This window comes from Sturnira hondurensis, unplaced genomic scaffold (genome assembly GCF_014824575.4).
Source record: "Sturnira hondurensis isolate 20B ecotype Veracruz unplaced genomic scaffold, ASM1482457v3 Scaffold0003693, whole genome shotgun sequence".
Classification (NCBI taxonomy): domain Eukaryota; kingdom Metazoa; phylum Chordata; class Mammalia; order Chiroptera; family Phyllostomidae; genus Sturnira; species Sturnira hondurensis.
This window is the reverse complement of record NW_028076324.1, coordinates 8,969,190-8,981,440: the sequence shown is the minus strand read 5'-3', so window position 1 is coordinate 8,981,440 and position 12,251 is coordinate 8,969,190. Positions and strand designations below refer to the sequence as shown.

The window sequence follows — 12,251 nt, the reverse complement described above, 5'->3', positions numbered from 1 at the left end:
GAGGAAACAGGCAAACATGATGTGACCAGCTCATGGTCACACAGCACGTGTCAGCAAAAACTGGTGTCTTCATTCCCATGGAGTCTCAAGGGTTGGGCCTGCAGGACTCGGGCCCAGAGTGGGATGACAGGGCTGGGGAAGTGCTCACTTGGGGCTTGGTTTTGAAGGATGAGTAAGTGTTTCCTAAGTGGACCATGAAAACAAGCATTTCAGGGAGAGGGATCAATCACCTGTGGCCAGGTGATGGTAGGCAAGGGGTCGTGAAATGCCCAGAGATGAGGACCCAGGCACGTACCCACTGGAGGAAGTGCTGGGTAGCGTTCTTCTCATGCCGGTGCTGGCTGGATTCAGGTCATATGCCAGGTGCCCCTGCAGCTCCCCCAGGGAGAAGTTGGGTCCTGTTCCAGTCACCACAGGTGCTGCAGAGAGAGAAGGGAGAATGAAGGAAGGAGTGAAGTCCAGGGCTGCAATTTGCCCTGGAGCAGTGGGGAGAACCCCTTCTCAAATTGGCCTTGTTCCTAATTTGGCTGAAACTGGTTTTATTCAATGGATCAAAAGACCAAGGCCATCAAAAGAGGCCAAGGTCATGCTATGAGGCAGAGGCATAGCCACAGCTGGAGCCCAAGTTTTCCAACACATCCAGAGGCTGATCTGGACAGGAAGACAATGGTCAAGGTTAAGCAGAACTCCCTGGGATGAGATTCAAATGGGGTTGTCTGAGGGAATGAAGTGAGTTCCTAATAGGTTTATAGGGAAGGCAAGGGGGCAGGAAGCAAAATGGGGGTTAGGGCCTCCTGGGGTCCCCTCCTGGGACAGGGCAGGGGGAGACCCCAGGTAGGAGGGATTCTGGGAAGGTTTTTCAGCCCCTCCACCCAACATTTGGAGTCTATTGGGAGGAAGCATGTTACCCTGACCCTGAGTTCTGGGAAGGGCCTGGATACTGCCCTTCCTAGAAACCTTGGCTTGATGACAGGGTAGTTGGAGAGAACGAGGGGGAGAAGTGGAGGGTGATGGGTTCTTCCTCCTCCCTGAGCCCCTCCTCTCTCCCTGAGAACCTTTCCCTCCTGGAGCCTCCATCCTGAAGCTCCTTCTGCTCTCCAACACCCCTCCCCCTGAACAAGCCCCTTCCCTCTTGGGTCCCAGCCCAGGGTGTGTGGGAGCACTCACTCCTAGACACTTGGATGAGCTCGGTGACACTGAACACACCAGAGGTGACGAAGCTCTCCTGGAAGTCAGTTGTATCTGCAACAGGGAAAGAATGGGGATCAGTGGGTCTGTTTCCCTCAGTCAACACCCTGGCGCTGCCCAGAATCCAGGAGTGGGACCCAGCCTGGGCAGTCACCTCCCGACCCCTGAAGCCCTGCAATGGTGGGGCTATCCAGCCAAGCCCCTCCACTTGGATGGGGGTCCCTGTGCTCTTACACCTCTAAAGCAGATGTTCCTATTATTTGCAATGAGCCTCCCTTTCTCTGGGGATTTGGGGCTCCCCAAGATGCAGCAGACTGCAAGCAGAGGCCAGATCCTGGTTCATCCACTTGGTAGTGGTCTTGGGCAAATCCCTTCCCCTCCATGCTAATCTCGAAAATGGGAACCTATACCTTGTTGTCTGAGCAGCTGTGAGATACAAACCAAAATATCAAGGAGGGGTAGGCTTGCTTTCCTCGCATCAATCATCACCCTAGGCAATGCTGCCATTTAGTGTCCTCCATCCAGACAGAGCTTCACAGATGCAGGGCTGTCTCCGTCTAGGCCATGCCTTGTCCTCAGTGCCTAGACCAAAGCCTGACAGAAAGGCTTAGAACCACAGGCTGAATGGATGGTTCACAGGTAGCAATTAAAATCCTGTGTTCCCAGAACCATTCCCACCTAATGTCAAAGGAAGAGGGACTCTCCTCTCTGGGCTGGGATGGTTTGTACACAAGTGTTCACAGCAACGTGATTCACAAAAGCCCAAACTGGAAACAACCCCGTGTCCGTGGATGAATGAATACACAAACCCACTGTGGTCTCTCCAGGCAGTGGAATATTACTCAGCCATAAAAAGGAATGGAGCACTGACACTCACTACAGCGTGGATGGACCTTGAACACATGGTGCTCAGGGAGAGAAGCCAGACACAAAAGACCACACTGTGTGTGATTCCATTTATGTGAAATGTCCAGAACAGACAAATCCACAGAGACGGAGAGTTAGTTTGTGGTTGCCAGGGGCTGGGAAGTGACTGCTAAGGGGGAATGAGGTTTCTTTTGGGGTGGTGGAATGTGCTGGAACTAGATAGCGGTGATGGTCACACAACATTGTGGATGTACTTACTACCACTGAATGTTCAATTTTAATATGGTTAAAGTGATACAATTTATCTTATGTGTATTTTATCACAATACAGAAAACCACTTCAATCTTGGGAAGTCCAACATGAGGTGTATCAGGCTGGGGTGAAGCAGGCAGGGCTGGGGAAGCCTACTGGGAAGGGGGCCTGTCTTACACACGGGGCTCAGAGAAAGCCCCACTGAGAGAGTAACGTTTCACCAGGACCTCAGGCTGCTTCTGGTGGACAGCAGGAATACGTGAGTGAACGTTTGTTAGGTGCCGAGGACAACATGTGGCACAGGGTAATGGCCCTGTGAGTGTTGCTACTCTAGTTAGGATGATCATAAATGTGATGTTTGGCCTGGGGGCCACAAAGTTCCTGGTGGCCAGAACAGCCTGTGCAAAGGCCCAGGGGTTGGAACACATTTGGCAAGTTGGAGGCCAACAGGGCTGGAGTGGAAAGAGCTTCTGATTCCTTTCCATTCTTCGGGCTCTGCTCCCAGCTCTGCTTCAGGGAGAGTGGTCAGAGAGGAGAGGGGACCAGCAGGCGGGAATCTCTAGGCTTGGGCCGGAGTGTGTGCTGGGAGCAGTTCTTACGGCCCCTAGGGGGCAGCACTGGCCACAGGGAGCGCACTCCGTAATGCTCACTTCCCCAGCTGTCCGACACCCTGGACAGTCCAGGAACCCGTCTTCCTGGTTACAAGCTTTGTGCTCACCATTTATTGAGCACTTACTATCTTCCCAGGTTCATGCTGGGAGGCTCAAGGCTACAACATCCCAGGGAGGATAGGGTGGTGGACCCCCAGTATCCAAGGCAAGTGGCCATGGCTGCTTCCTGCTGACTCCACTGACCAGCTGGTGTCAGCAGGCCCCTCTGCCCTCCCCCCACCGGTGTTTCCTGTTTGTGCAGCACTCGCCCAGCTCCATCTCCAGGGGACTCCCTGGCGGGCCAGGGAGGAAGTGATTTCCTCCACCAGACACTGGAGCTCCCCAGGGGACCAGGCTAACCCTGTACAGCTGACCCCTCCTTCCTTGAACATCTGGCTTAGAGGGAGGCTCCCAGGGATCTCAGGAGGCCAAGGAGGACTCCGGTCAGAGGTGGCCAGTGAGGAGTGGCCTGGGGGCCTGTGAATCTCCTGGAACCAGCCAGCCTCCCTGGACATGGCTGTGCCAGCCCATCCAACAGGACGCCCTCACACACCAGCCGTTCCTTCCTTCCTTCCTCTGCAACTCTCCTCCTTTCTTGTCCCTGATGTACCATCTCTTTAGTTTCTCTTTTTCTCTCCACTTCATGTTTCCCTCCCTCCTTTCTTTCTTTCTACAAATATTTATGGAGCACTTGCTGTGTACTAGATTCTATTTTAGGCACTGAGGACACACTAATAATCAAGACGGACAAAAACCTGTGCCCTCAAGGAGGTCATGTTCCATTGGGGAAGGCAAGCAAATACATATGCAACCACTAACTGTCTCTGAAGGAAATAAAAAACAGAGGGCACTGATCAGTCGATAGTGGCTGAGGCTGCTTGAGCTGAGGGGGCTCAGGGAAGAGCTCTTTGAGAGAGGTACGTCTGAGCTAAGACCTGGGAGATCTGGAGAGAGAGACAGCAGATACCCATCCAAGCAGAGGTCATAGCACATGCAAAGGCCCTGAGTCAGGACCGTGCCTGGCATGTTAAGGAACAAGCAGACCCATGTAGCTGGAGCATAGTGAGCAAGAGGGAGAGAAGGAAGAGGAGGGCAGGGAGGACAGAGTTGGGGGCAGGCTGTGCGGAGCCTTGTGGGAAGGACTTGGGCTCATACCTCACCTGAAGGTGGGAGCTCTGGAGGGCTTTGGGCAGAGGAGGGGTGTAACCTACCTTGGGTGTTCCCAGGCATCCCCTGGTCACTTTGAGCAAGACAGAGTCACTTTGAGCGAGACAGACTAGTGGTCAGGATGGGGGACAGGGCAGGGCAGAAGCAACTTCCAAATCCTTCCCATTCTTTGGGGGGCTCTGCTCCCTGCCCTGCTTCAAGCAAATTCCCCCACTTCCCACCTCCCAAAATAGAACGGACTTGCCCCACATATTGTTAAATGTCCCATGGGACGTAGGGCCCTCTAGAGGGCCTCTCTGGTGAGGTGTACCTTTGAGCCCTGACGCTCCCTGGGTGGCACCTTAACCTCTCTGATCTCACCTTCCTCATTGGCAAATTGGTGCACAGCAGCTCCCCCATGGCAGGGTTGTGAGGAGTGCACCATTCCTGTGTGTGAGGCGCCTGCACAGAGCCGCCAGAGCGCATGAGGGCTGCTCAGGCTCTAGCTTCCAAATAAAAGATGGGGAAGGGGCCTTTCGCCCCACCCCTCACGTTCCCCAGACTCACCCAGCGTGATGGGCTTGCTGTCCTCCTGGTCGGAGCCCATCCCGGCCCGGGGACTGCCGCTCTGCTCCGAGTCTGCAAAGAGAGGGAAGAGGCGGTGATGCAGGATAGCCCCTGAACACGTGAGGCCCTGGCGTCTCTGCTTGGTCCCCTCCCTTGGTTGCTGCCCCAGAAGGTCACGGTTGTCTGGCCGGGCACCTGCAGACATCAGCACAGGTTTCCAGGGCTCATGTGCACCCATGTGCTGGAATGTGGTCTCACACACAAGGCGAGAAGCTATGTGCAGGGGCTGGTTCAGTAGAGGGTTAGAGCTCCTCCCTTATGAGCCTCAGTCTCCTCATCCGTGAAATGGGGTAGCTCATTCAGTCCTGCCTCAGCCCTGGGAAGTAGAGGCTGCCATGCCCAATTTACAGATGGGGAAACCGAGGGCAAGAGAAATTAGTCCACAGACCCTCTCCCCTTGGCTTCTGCCCTTGAGGTCCTGAGGGTTCAGCCTCAGTCTTGGGGTGCCACTCAAGACCTCCAGAAAAAGGGCCAAGAGGTGTCTCTCTGCAGCTGCAATGCCCCCCGCCCGCCTGGTTGAGGGCTCCCTTCTGCCCCAGCACCCGCCCATCCATCTTATCTAAAAATAATCAGGCTCCTTGGCAGACGAGTGTAGCAGACAGACGCTGAGCTCAGCTCTTATTGGCTCCAGGAGCCTGGATGGAGAGTGATCACGCCAGCTCCCTCTGCAGCCCTCACATCCACCCAGGACCAGGCTAAGGGGGGCACATGGCCAAGTCCAACTAGACAGAGCCCAGGGCCCACCCGTTTTGTCTCTCAGGTCAAACAGACAGGTAGTGGGAATCACCACTGAATACCAGAGAGAGAGAGAGAACTGCATCCCCACACCAGCCCCGCCATACCCCAGAGCCAGAAGTGATCACTGTGTGGCCTTAGGCAAGTCACTTGGCTGTTGAGAGCTGTAGTCTTCTCTTCTTTCAAATGGGTGTGAGCATCACCCAGGCCTGATGGGGTTGCCAGAAGGTGGCAAGAAGGTAACGCATATGAAGCGCTCCAGCGTACGCATGGTGATATCCGTCACATTATTATTGTTGTTATTTTTAAATCCCTAAGATGACCGCCCATGTGGCACTTTACTGTTCCCATTTTCTATGTTCCCCTGAATCCTTAAAGGGAGCCACAAAACTGGCACCGTTGTCGTATCCATTTTATAGGCAAAAAAAAACAGGACTGGAGAGATGAAAAGGTCCCTGCCCCATGCCACTTGCACTGTTATGAGGGTCACAGTTGAACCTTGAACAATGTGGGGGTCAGGAGCACTGGTAAAGATCCTCCAAAACCTTAACTGATAGCCTATTGTTGACCATAAGCCTCACCACTAACACAAACAGTCTAATACATGTTTTGTATATTCTATGTATTATATACTGTATTCTTACAATAATGTAAGTTGGGGAGGAAAAAAGGTTATTCAAGAAAGCCTAAGAAATAGAAAATATATTTTTACAGTATTTACTGAAAAAACATCTGCGTATAAGTGGATTTGCGCTGTTCAAACCCATGTCGCCCAAGGGTCAACTGTATTTCGTTCCTGTGTCTGGGCAGGCAGCCAGACACCCAGCACTGCGCGTGCGTGAGCCATCTGGCTTCTGGGATCAGATGCCTGAGTTCCCAGTGTCTGTGAGCTTCAGAGGAGGTGTGGTTGTGGGGAGGTCACTTCCCCTCTGGGGGGCCTCAGTTCCCTCAGTGTTGTCATGGAGATAATAATAATGATGATACTTCCTAAAACGGTCACGAGCCCTTGCTGTTTGCCTGGTGCTGTGCTAGTGGCTCCGCACACACTGTGCATTGCACACCTACTGGCTGCCAAGACTGAGGGTACCATAAACAGCACAGGGGTGGGGCCTGTGCAAGGCTCCGTGCCTCAGTTTCCCATCCAGGAGTGGGATGGGGGCAGTTGCTTCTTGACTTGGCTTTGCAGCCCCAGCTGTGGCCGACTGGGCAGCAGCAGAGGGTAGCGTGCCCGGCTTGGCCCTGAGCCCTGTGGCCACTCCAAGGTTGGGCAGCCAGCAGCCCCTCAGAGCCGGCCAGTCCTGCTTGGATGGCTCCACGGCTGGGCACGGGTGGCCACTCCGTTGGGAAGCACCCAGCCTGGGCAGTCATCCGTTGGGCTCCGGGCCTCGGGCACAGGACCCTCTTCCGGAACTGGTGCCTACATGGACTGAGCAGGCAGCAGTGCCCAGCTGGCACTCGGGAAGAGGGCACGCTTCTTGCGCACTGCCTCTGTGCTTGTGGCTTTGGAACCAGACAGACGAGGCTGAGGGCTTCAGGTGCAATGCCTCGTTTCTCTCTGTGCCTCACTCTCTTCATCTGTGAAATGGGCACAGCACCTCCCTAGAAGGCTGCTCATCAGGGAAAAGGTGGTAATACATGCAATAAAGTACTTGAAACAAAGGCTGGAGTGTAGTCAAGTACCTCACCACCTGGAGGAGGAACCTTATTACTGTCATTACCATCTCCGTTGTCTTTTGTGCCTCAGTTGTTCCGGATCCATTAAAAGCAACTGCACTAGGCTACAGCTGGTCCTAGATGGAGCCCTTCTCTCACTGTTCATTCGCTCCATGTCCTTGGGCCAGCACAACCACTCTCTGGGCCTTAGTTTCCTCATCTGTAAAATGGGGGGGGATAATTAATTCCCCCTCTCAGGGTTTGCTGAGACTCCTACTTAGCTAAGATTAATTGTAAAGGAGTGCACCAAATTGACAATCCACACATGGTGAGTTTGGGGACAGATTATAAACAATACTATGTTTTTAACTTAATTTTTGTTTCTAATTGTCTATTGCTAGCATTTGGAAATGTGATTGGTTTTGTGCATTAAACTTGTATTCTGCAACCTTGATGAATTTACTTCTTAGTTCCAAAAGCTTTGTGTTTTTGTTTTTTTCAGATTCCTTGGAATTTTTTTTATGTAGACCATGATGTCCTTTGCAATAAAATAGGAACAGTTTTATTTCTTCCTTTCCAATATGTATGCCTCTGATTTCCTTTTCTTACCTTATTGCACTGGCTAGGATTTCGGGAGCAATGTTAAAGAGACGGGAAGGGGGCAGGAGTCCTTGCGTTGCTTCTGAGTTTAGGGAACTCTTTCAATCTCTCACCACTAAGTCTGACGTTAGCTGGGAGTTTCTACAGATCCCTTTATTGGGTTAAAGAAGACCTCTTCCTTTTCCATAGTCCTAGGAAATATTTTTCCATTTAAATCAGTAGTTTCTAAATAATACGATGCTGTGCTTACCTGCCATGTCATTATTTTTTTCTTATTTTACTTCATTTTCACTAAGGAATTATTTTACTGTATTTGTTCCCTTACCATTTATTCCCCTTATACCCTCTTTCACCTCCACCCCTCACCTCATTAAATTTTTTTTTCAATTTCTTTATTTAATTATTTTTCAAGTACAGTTTTCTGTCTATTACTCCCATCCCATCCCACCCTCATTAAATTTTTTTAAAATTTATTTTTTAGATTGTGGTTAGACACATCACATAAAATGTACTGTTTAACCATTCCTTAAGTGCACAGCTCAGCAGCATTACGTGAATTCACAGGTTTTGTACAACCCTCCCCACTGTCCATCTCCACAACTTTCTCTTTCCCAAACTGACACTCTAATTCCATTAAACACTAACTCTCTCTCCTCCTCCCCCATCCCCGGCCCCCTCCATCTACTTCCTGTCTCTGCGACTCTGACTCCTCTGGGGACCTCATCTGAGGGGGGTCATACAGTGTTTGTCCTACTGTGTCCGGCTTATTTCACTGAACATGACATCCTCCAGGTTCATCCACATTGTGGCATGTGTCCAAATTTTCTTCCTTTTTATTATGCCATCTTATTTTTCATCATCTCTAAGACCTTAAAACATTTCTCATCCACCTGCTGACCACTTGCCTGTCATTTGGCTCCTGAAAACTCCCCAGCTTCTAGAGCTTGTCGTCTGGTATGGGCGCGGCTGGCCACATGTCACTTCGCATTGAAGTGAGCTGAACTGGAATTAAGTTAAATTTTCAGGACACCCGTTGCCCTGGTCACCTTTCAATAATTGCCATACATGGCTGGTGGCGACTGAAGTGGGCAGTGCGGAACACTGCCATCATCCCCAAAAGTTCTGCTGGGCTGAACTGAAGTTCCTGAAAAATCAGGAAAAAAGGCTCCGCTAATTCTTACCCCCATGTACTCAGACATCTTACCATCTTACTGAAAACGAATCTTCCCTCAGTCTGAACAGGTGCACCCACAGCAGATAATGTCTAAAGGTCGCTGGTGTCCAGTGCCCAAGATGCCCCAGCCTCCAAGTGGATGGCTTTCAGTTGCTGAGTTCTCACTCTGTTAAGAGCTTTGTGACACCATCTGATGAAATCCTCCCACCTGATGATATTGGTAAACTGAGGTCCAGCTCAGTGTCTATTTCCCAAAGCTGATGTCAATTAGAAGTTGTCTGCCTAGTACAGAGGGTTTTTTTGCTATTGGGTTTTTTTTAAAGATTTTATTTATTTATTTTTAGAGGGGAAGGGAGAGAGAAAGAGAGGGAGAGCAACATCAGTGCGTGGTTGCCTCTCAAGTGTCCCCTACTGTGCCCAGTCAGGGCACAACCCAGGCACGTGCCCTGACTGGGAATTGAACTGGTGACCCTTTGGTTTGCAGACCAGCACTCAGCCCACTGAACTACACCAGCCAGGGCTCACAGAGGTTCTTAACTGGGATGATTCTGCCCCTTGAGATGATGTCTAGGGACATCTATACTTGTCACATGGGGGTTGCCCCTGGCATCAAGTGGGTGGGGTCAGGGATGCTGTTCAACACCCCAGTGTCCAGGATGGCCCCAGAGAACGACCTGGCCCAAATTTCAGCAATGGGGCAAACATTGGTTCTCTGCCAGGTAGTAAAGGGGCTAAAGAATTTTGCTTTTTTTAATGTATAAAGCCTATGTATAGATACACACCACAGAACTAGGTGCATAATACACCGTGGTATTAAAGTGTTATGGGATAATGATATAAAAAGGGCCATGCACATTTTTAAAGGGCTGTAAAAAGAAGGAAAGAACATGAGATGGAAACCGTATGGGACCCTCCAGGTCCAAAACACTGCATTTTCTACCCGGCCCTTAGCTGCGCGTTCTCAGGCAGGTTCTTTAATGTTCGAGAGCCTCCGTGTCCTGACCGCAGACTGGAGCCGAGCCGCACTACTGGCCACTTCCCTCCTGTCATCACTCAGTGTCTCCTGGGCACCAGCTGCTTGGAGGACACAGTGGTGACCAAGATGGGCAGGGACAAAAATCCCTGCCCTCGGGGCACTGAACTCCTAATGGGGGGAACAAAGGTGATGAACAAGTAATCGTGTTCACCAGGAGGACAATTTCAGGCCTTGCCTCGTGCAAGGGACGTCACACAACCCTGAGATTCTAGTGGCGGCTCCTGGCACATGAGAGGCTGAGACTGGCTCCTGGGAAGGTTGACAAGGTCATTCCTTTTCAGACAGTACATCCAATAGTTAACACTTATTGAGTCATTCCTTTGACTATGTGAGGCTGCAAGTTTTGCCTCCATCAGCTCATTTAATCTTCAAAACTTTCCCAGGAGAGGCATGTCATTATCATGCCCATTTTCCAGAGGAGGAAACTGATGTGCCCTGCAGCAGTCCTTGACTCAGACTGACAATTCTGGTTTACCCAGAGAGAGTAAGTTAGTTATCCACAGCCACACAGCAAAAACAAAAACAAAAAAATGTGCACCGACCTGGTTTTATCTGCTCCTCTCTTAAAAACATAAAAACGAACATTGCATTGAACTTGAACATCACTTTGCTTATTCGTGAGTTTTCTCCTGACTTTGTCCACTTCATCCCCACCCCGAATCCGTTTTCTGAAGTCCAGCTCATTCATTTTGGCTCTCGGTGCTGCTCAGCATGTATTCTCAACATGAGGAAAATGTCACACTGTGAAAACTAAAGCGGGACCGTGGAGGCCGGTGGACCCAGGTGTATGTGGGCAGCAGCTGAGCAGGGGGTTCCTGTGGGGACGCTTGGAGACGTGAACACACTACCTGAGCACGAGGTTCCACAGTCAAAAGGCATCATGGAGTTCTCAGGGCAAGTGTGGGAACTGTAAAATGCACTGGGGTGTTGAAGAAGAGGCAGTAGGCCCCAAATTCACCTGCACTTGGGGCATCTTCTGGAAGCTGCAGCCGTATCCCCAAACCTGGGTTTGAGTTCCAGCTCTGGCACAGCCTGGCGTGGGGACCTTGGACTACTTGTGTCTCTCCCCTCTAAGTCCTGGTTTTCCCCATCTGTCCAGTGGGTGTTCTCAACTGTTTCCTGGCTCTATGGGTCTGAGGTTTTTAGAGGTCAGGGAGGGGAGAGGACAATCAAAGATTAGGGGATAAAAACTGTTTTGGTGAGAGCATTTTGCCAAACGCAGTCCCTCCTCTGTCCACCGCCTTTCAGGGCTCCGACTGCCCTCAGGGTAAGAGCCCAAGTCCTCCCCGTGGCCCACAAAGCCCTGCACGGCCTGCCCTCACCCCCTCCCTGCCCTTGCTTCTTCCTCTCTGCCTCTCACTCACTCTGCTCCAGAGTCACATGGGCCCCCTCACTGGTCTCCAACATGCCTGGCACAGGCCCGCCTGAGAACCTTGCTGTTCCCCTCAGTCCTGGTTGTTCCCTCTGTGTGGAACTCTGTTCCCTGATTCTCTACATAGTTCCCACTCTTCCCGCATTCTGGGACCTTCCTCAGTGATCTCAGAGACACACAAGGCCCTTGAGCACCACGCATGAAACGTAGCACGCCACACTCCTGCTAGTATAAGTGAAAGTCTGGTTCTCAACAGCAGCTGTATTTTGAGTGACCGAGGACCTCGTTTGGCTGGAGATCAGTTCTCCCTACTTCCCAGGCCCGTGGGGTGTTCACGTGCAGCTGGAATGTCACCACCCCCAGTCGCCTTCTGCTCAAACAAACACGTGATCATGGAGACAATAGAAATGTAACCTGGATTCCGTTGACAAGAGTGTACAAACTGTTCTTTCCTGGCCGTGGCCATGAGCCCAAATTTGGTCTGTCCCAGCCCATGACAAAGGCGCTGCCGTGGCCTCCAGTGCTGGCCTTCCTGCCCTGGAGCACCCACCCCTCCGAGCCTGACAGCCCCTTTCATCCTGGTGGCCCCCACTTCCACTGTCCATCCACAACTGGGAGATCAACATGCCGCCTCACACTCATGTAGCAGATGCTCACTGGCCACCTACTACTTGCCAGGGATGGGGGAAATGGCAGAGAGCCAGAGAGAAGCAACAGACAGGAAAAGAACCAACAGAGAAGCCTGAGATAATTCCACGTAGTTCTACGTTCCGTGGAGGCAATGGAACTGGGTGAGGGGACAGAGAGTGGCTCTGGGTGAGACTTTCAACACAGAAGGCAGGCAGAATCTCCCTGAGGAGGTGACATGAGCCCTGAGGACTTAGGGATGGAAAGGAGCCAGCCATGGGGAGAGAGAGGTGGCACCACAAGTGCAAAGGTCCTGGGGCAGG

At 51.6% G+C, this 12,251-nt stretch overlaps 1 protein-coding gene across 4 annotated transcripts in view; it reads right to left on the bottom strand.

Moving 5' to 3' along the window:
* The window catches only part of NFIC (nuclear factor I C), a 67,287-nt gene that overhangs the window by 21,223 nt on the left and 33,813 nt on the right, over positions 1-12,251 (bottom strand). For all 4 annotated transcript variants that reach the window (XM_037042503.1, XM_037042502.1, XM_037042504.1 and 1 more), the window contains exons 3-5: positions 4,672-4,743; positions 1,168-1,242; positions 296-419 (exon numbers count right to left, since the gene is read on the bottom strand). In XM_037042503.1, the coding sequence (XP_036898398.1) occupies positions 296-419; positions 1,168-1,242; positions 4,672-4,743 (271 nt within the window). The remainder of the gene's footprint in view (positions 1-295; positions 420-1,167; positions 1,243-4,671; positions 4,744-12,251) is intronic.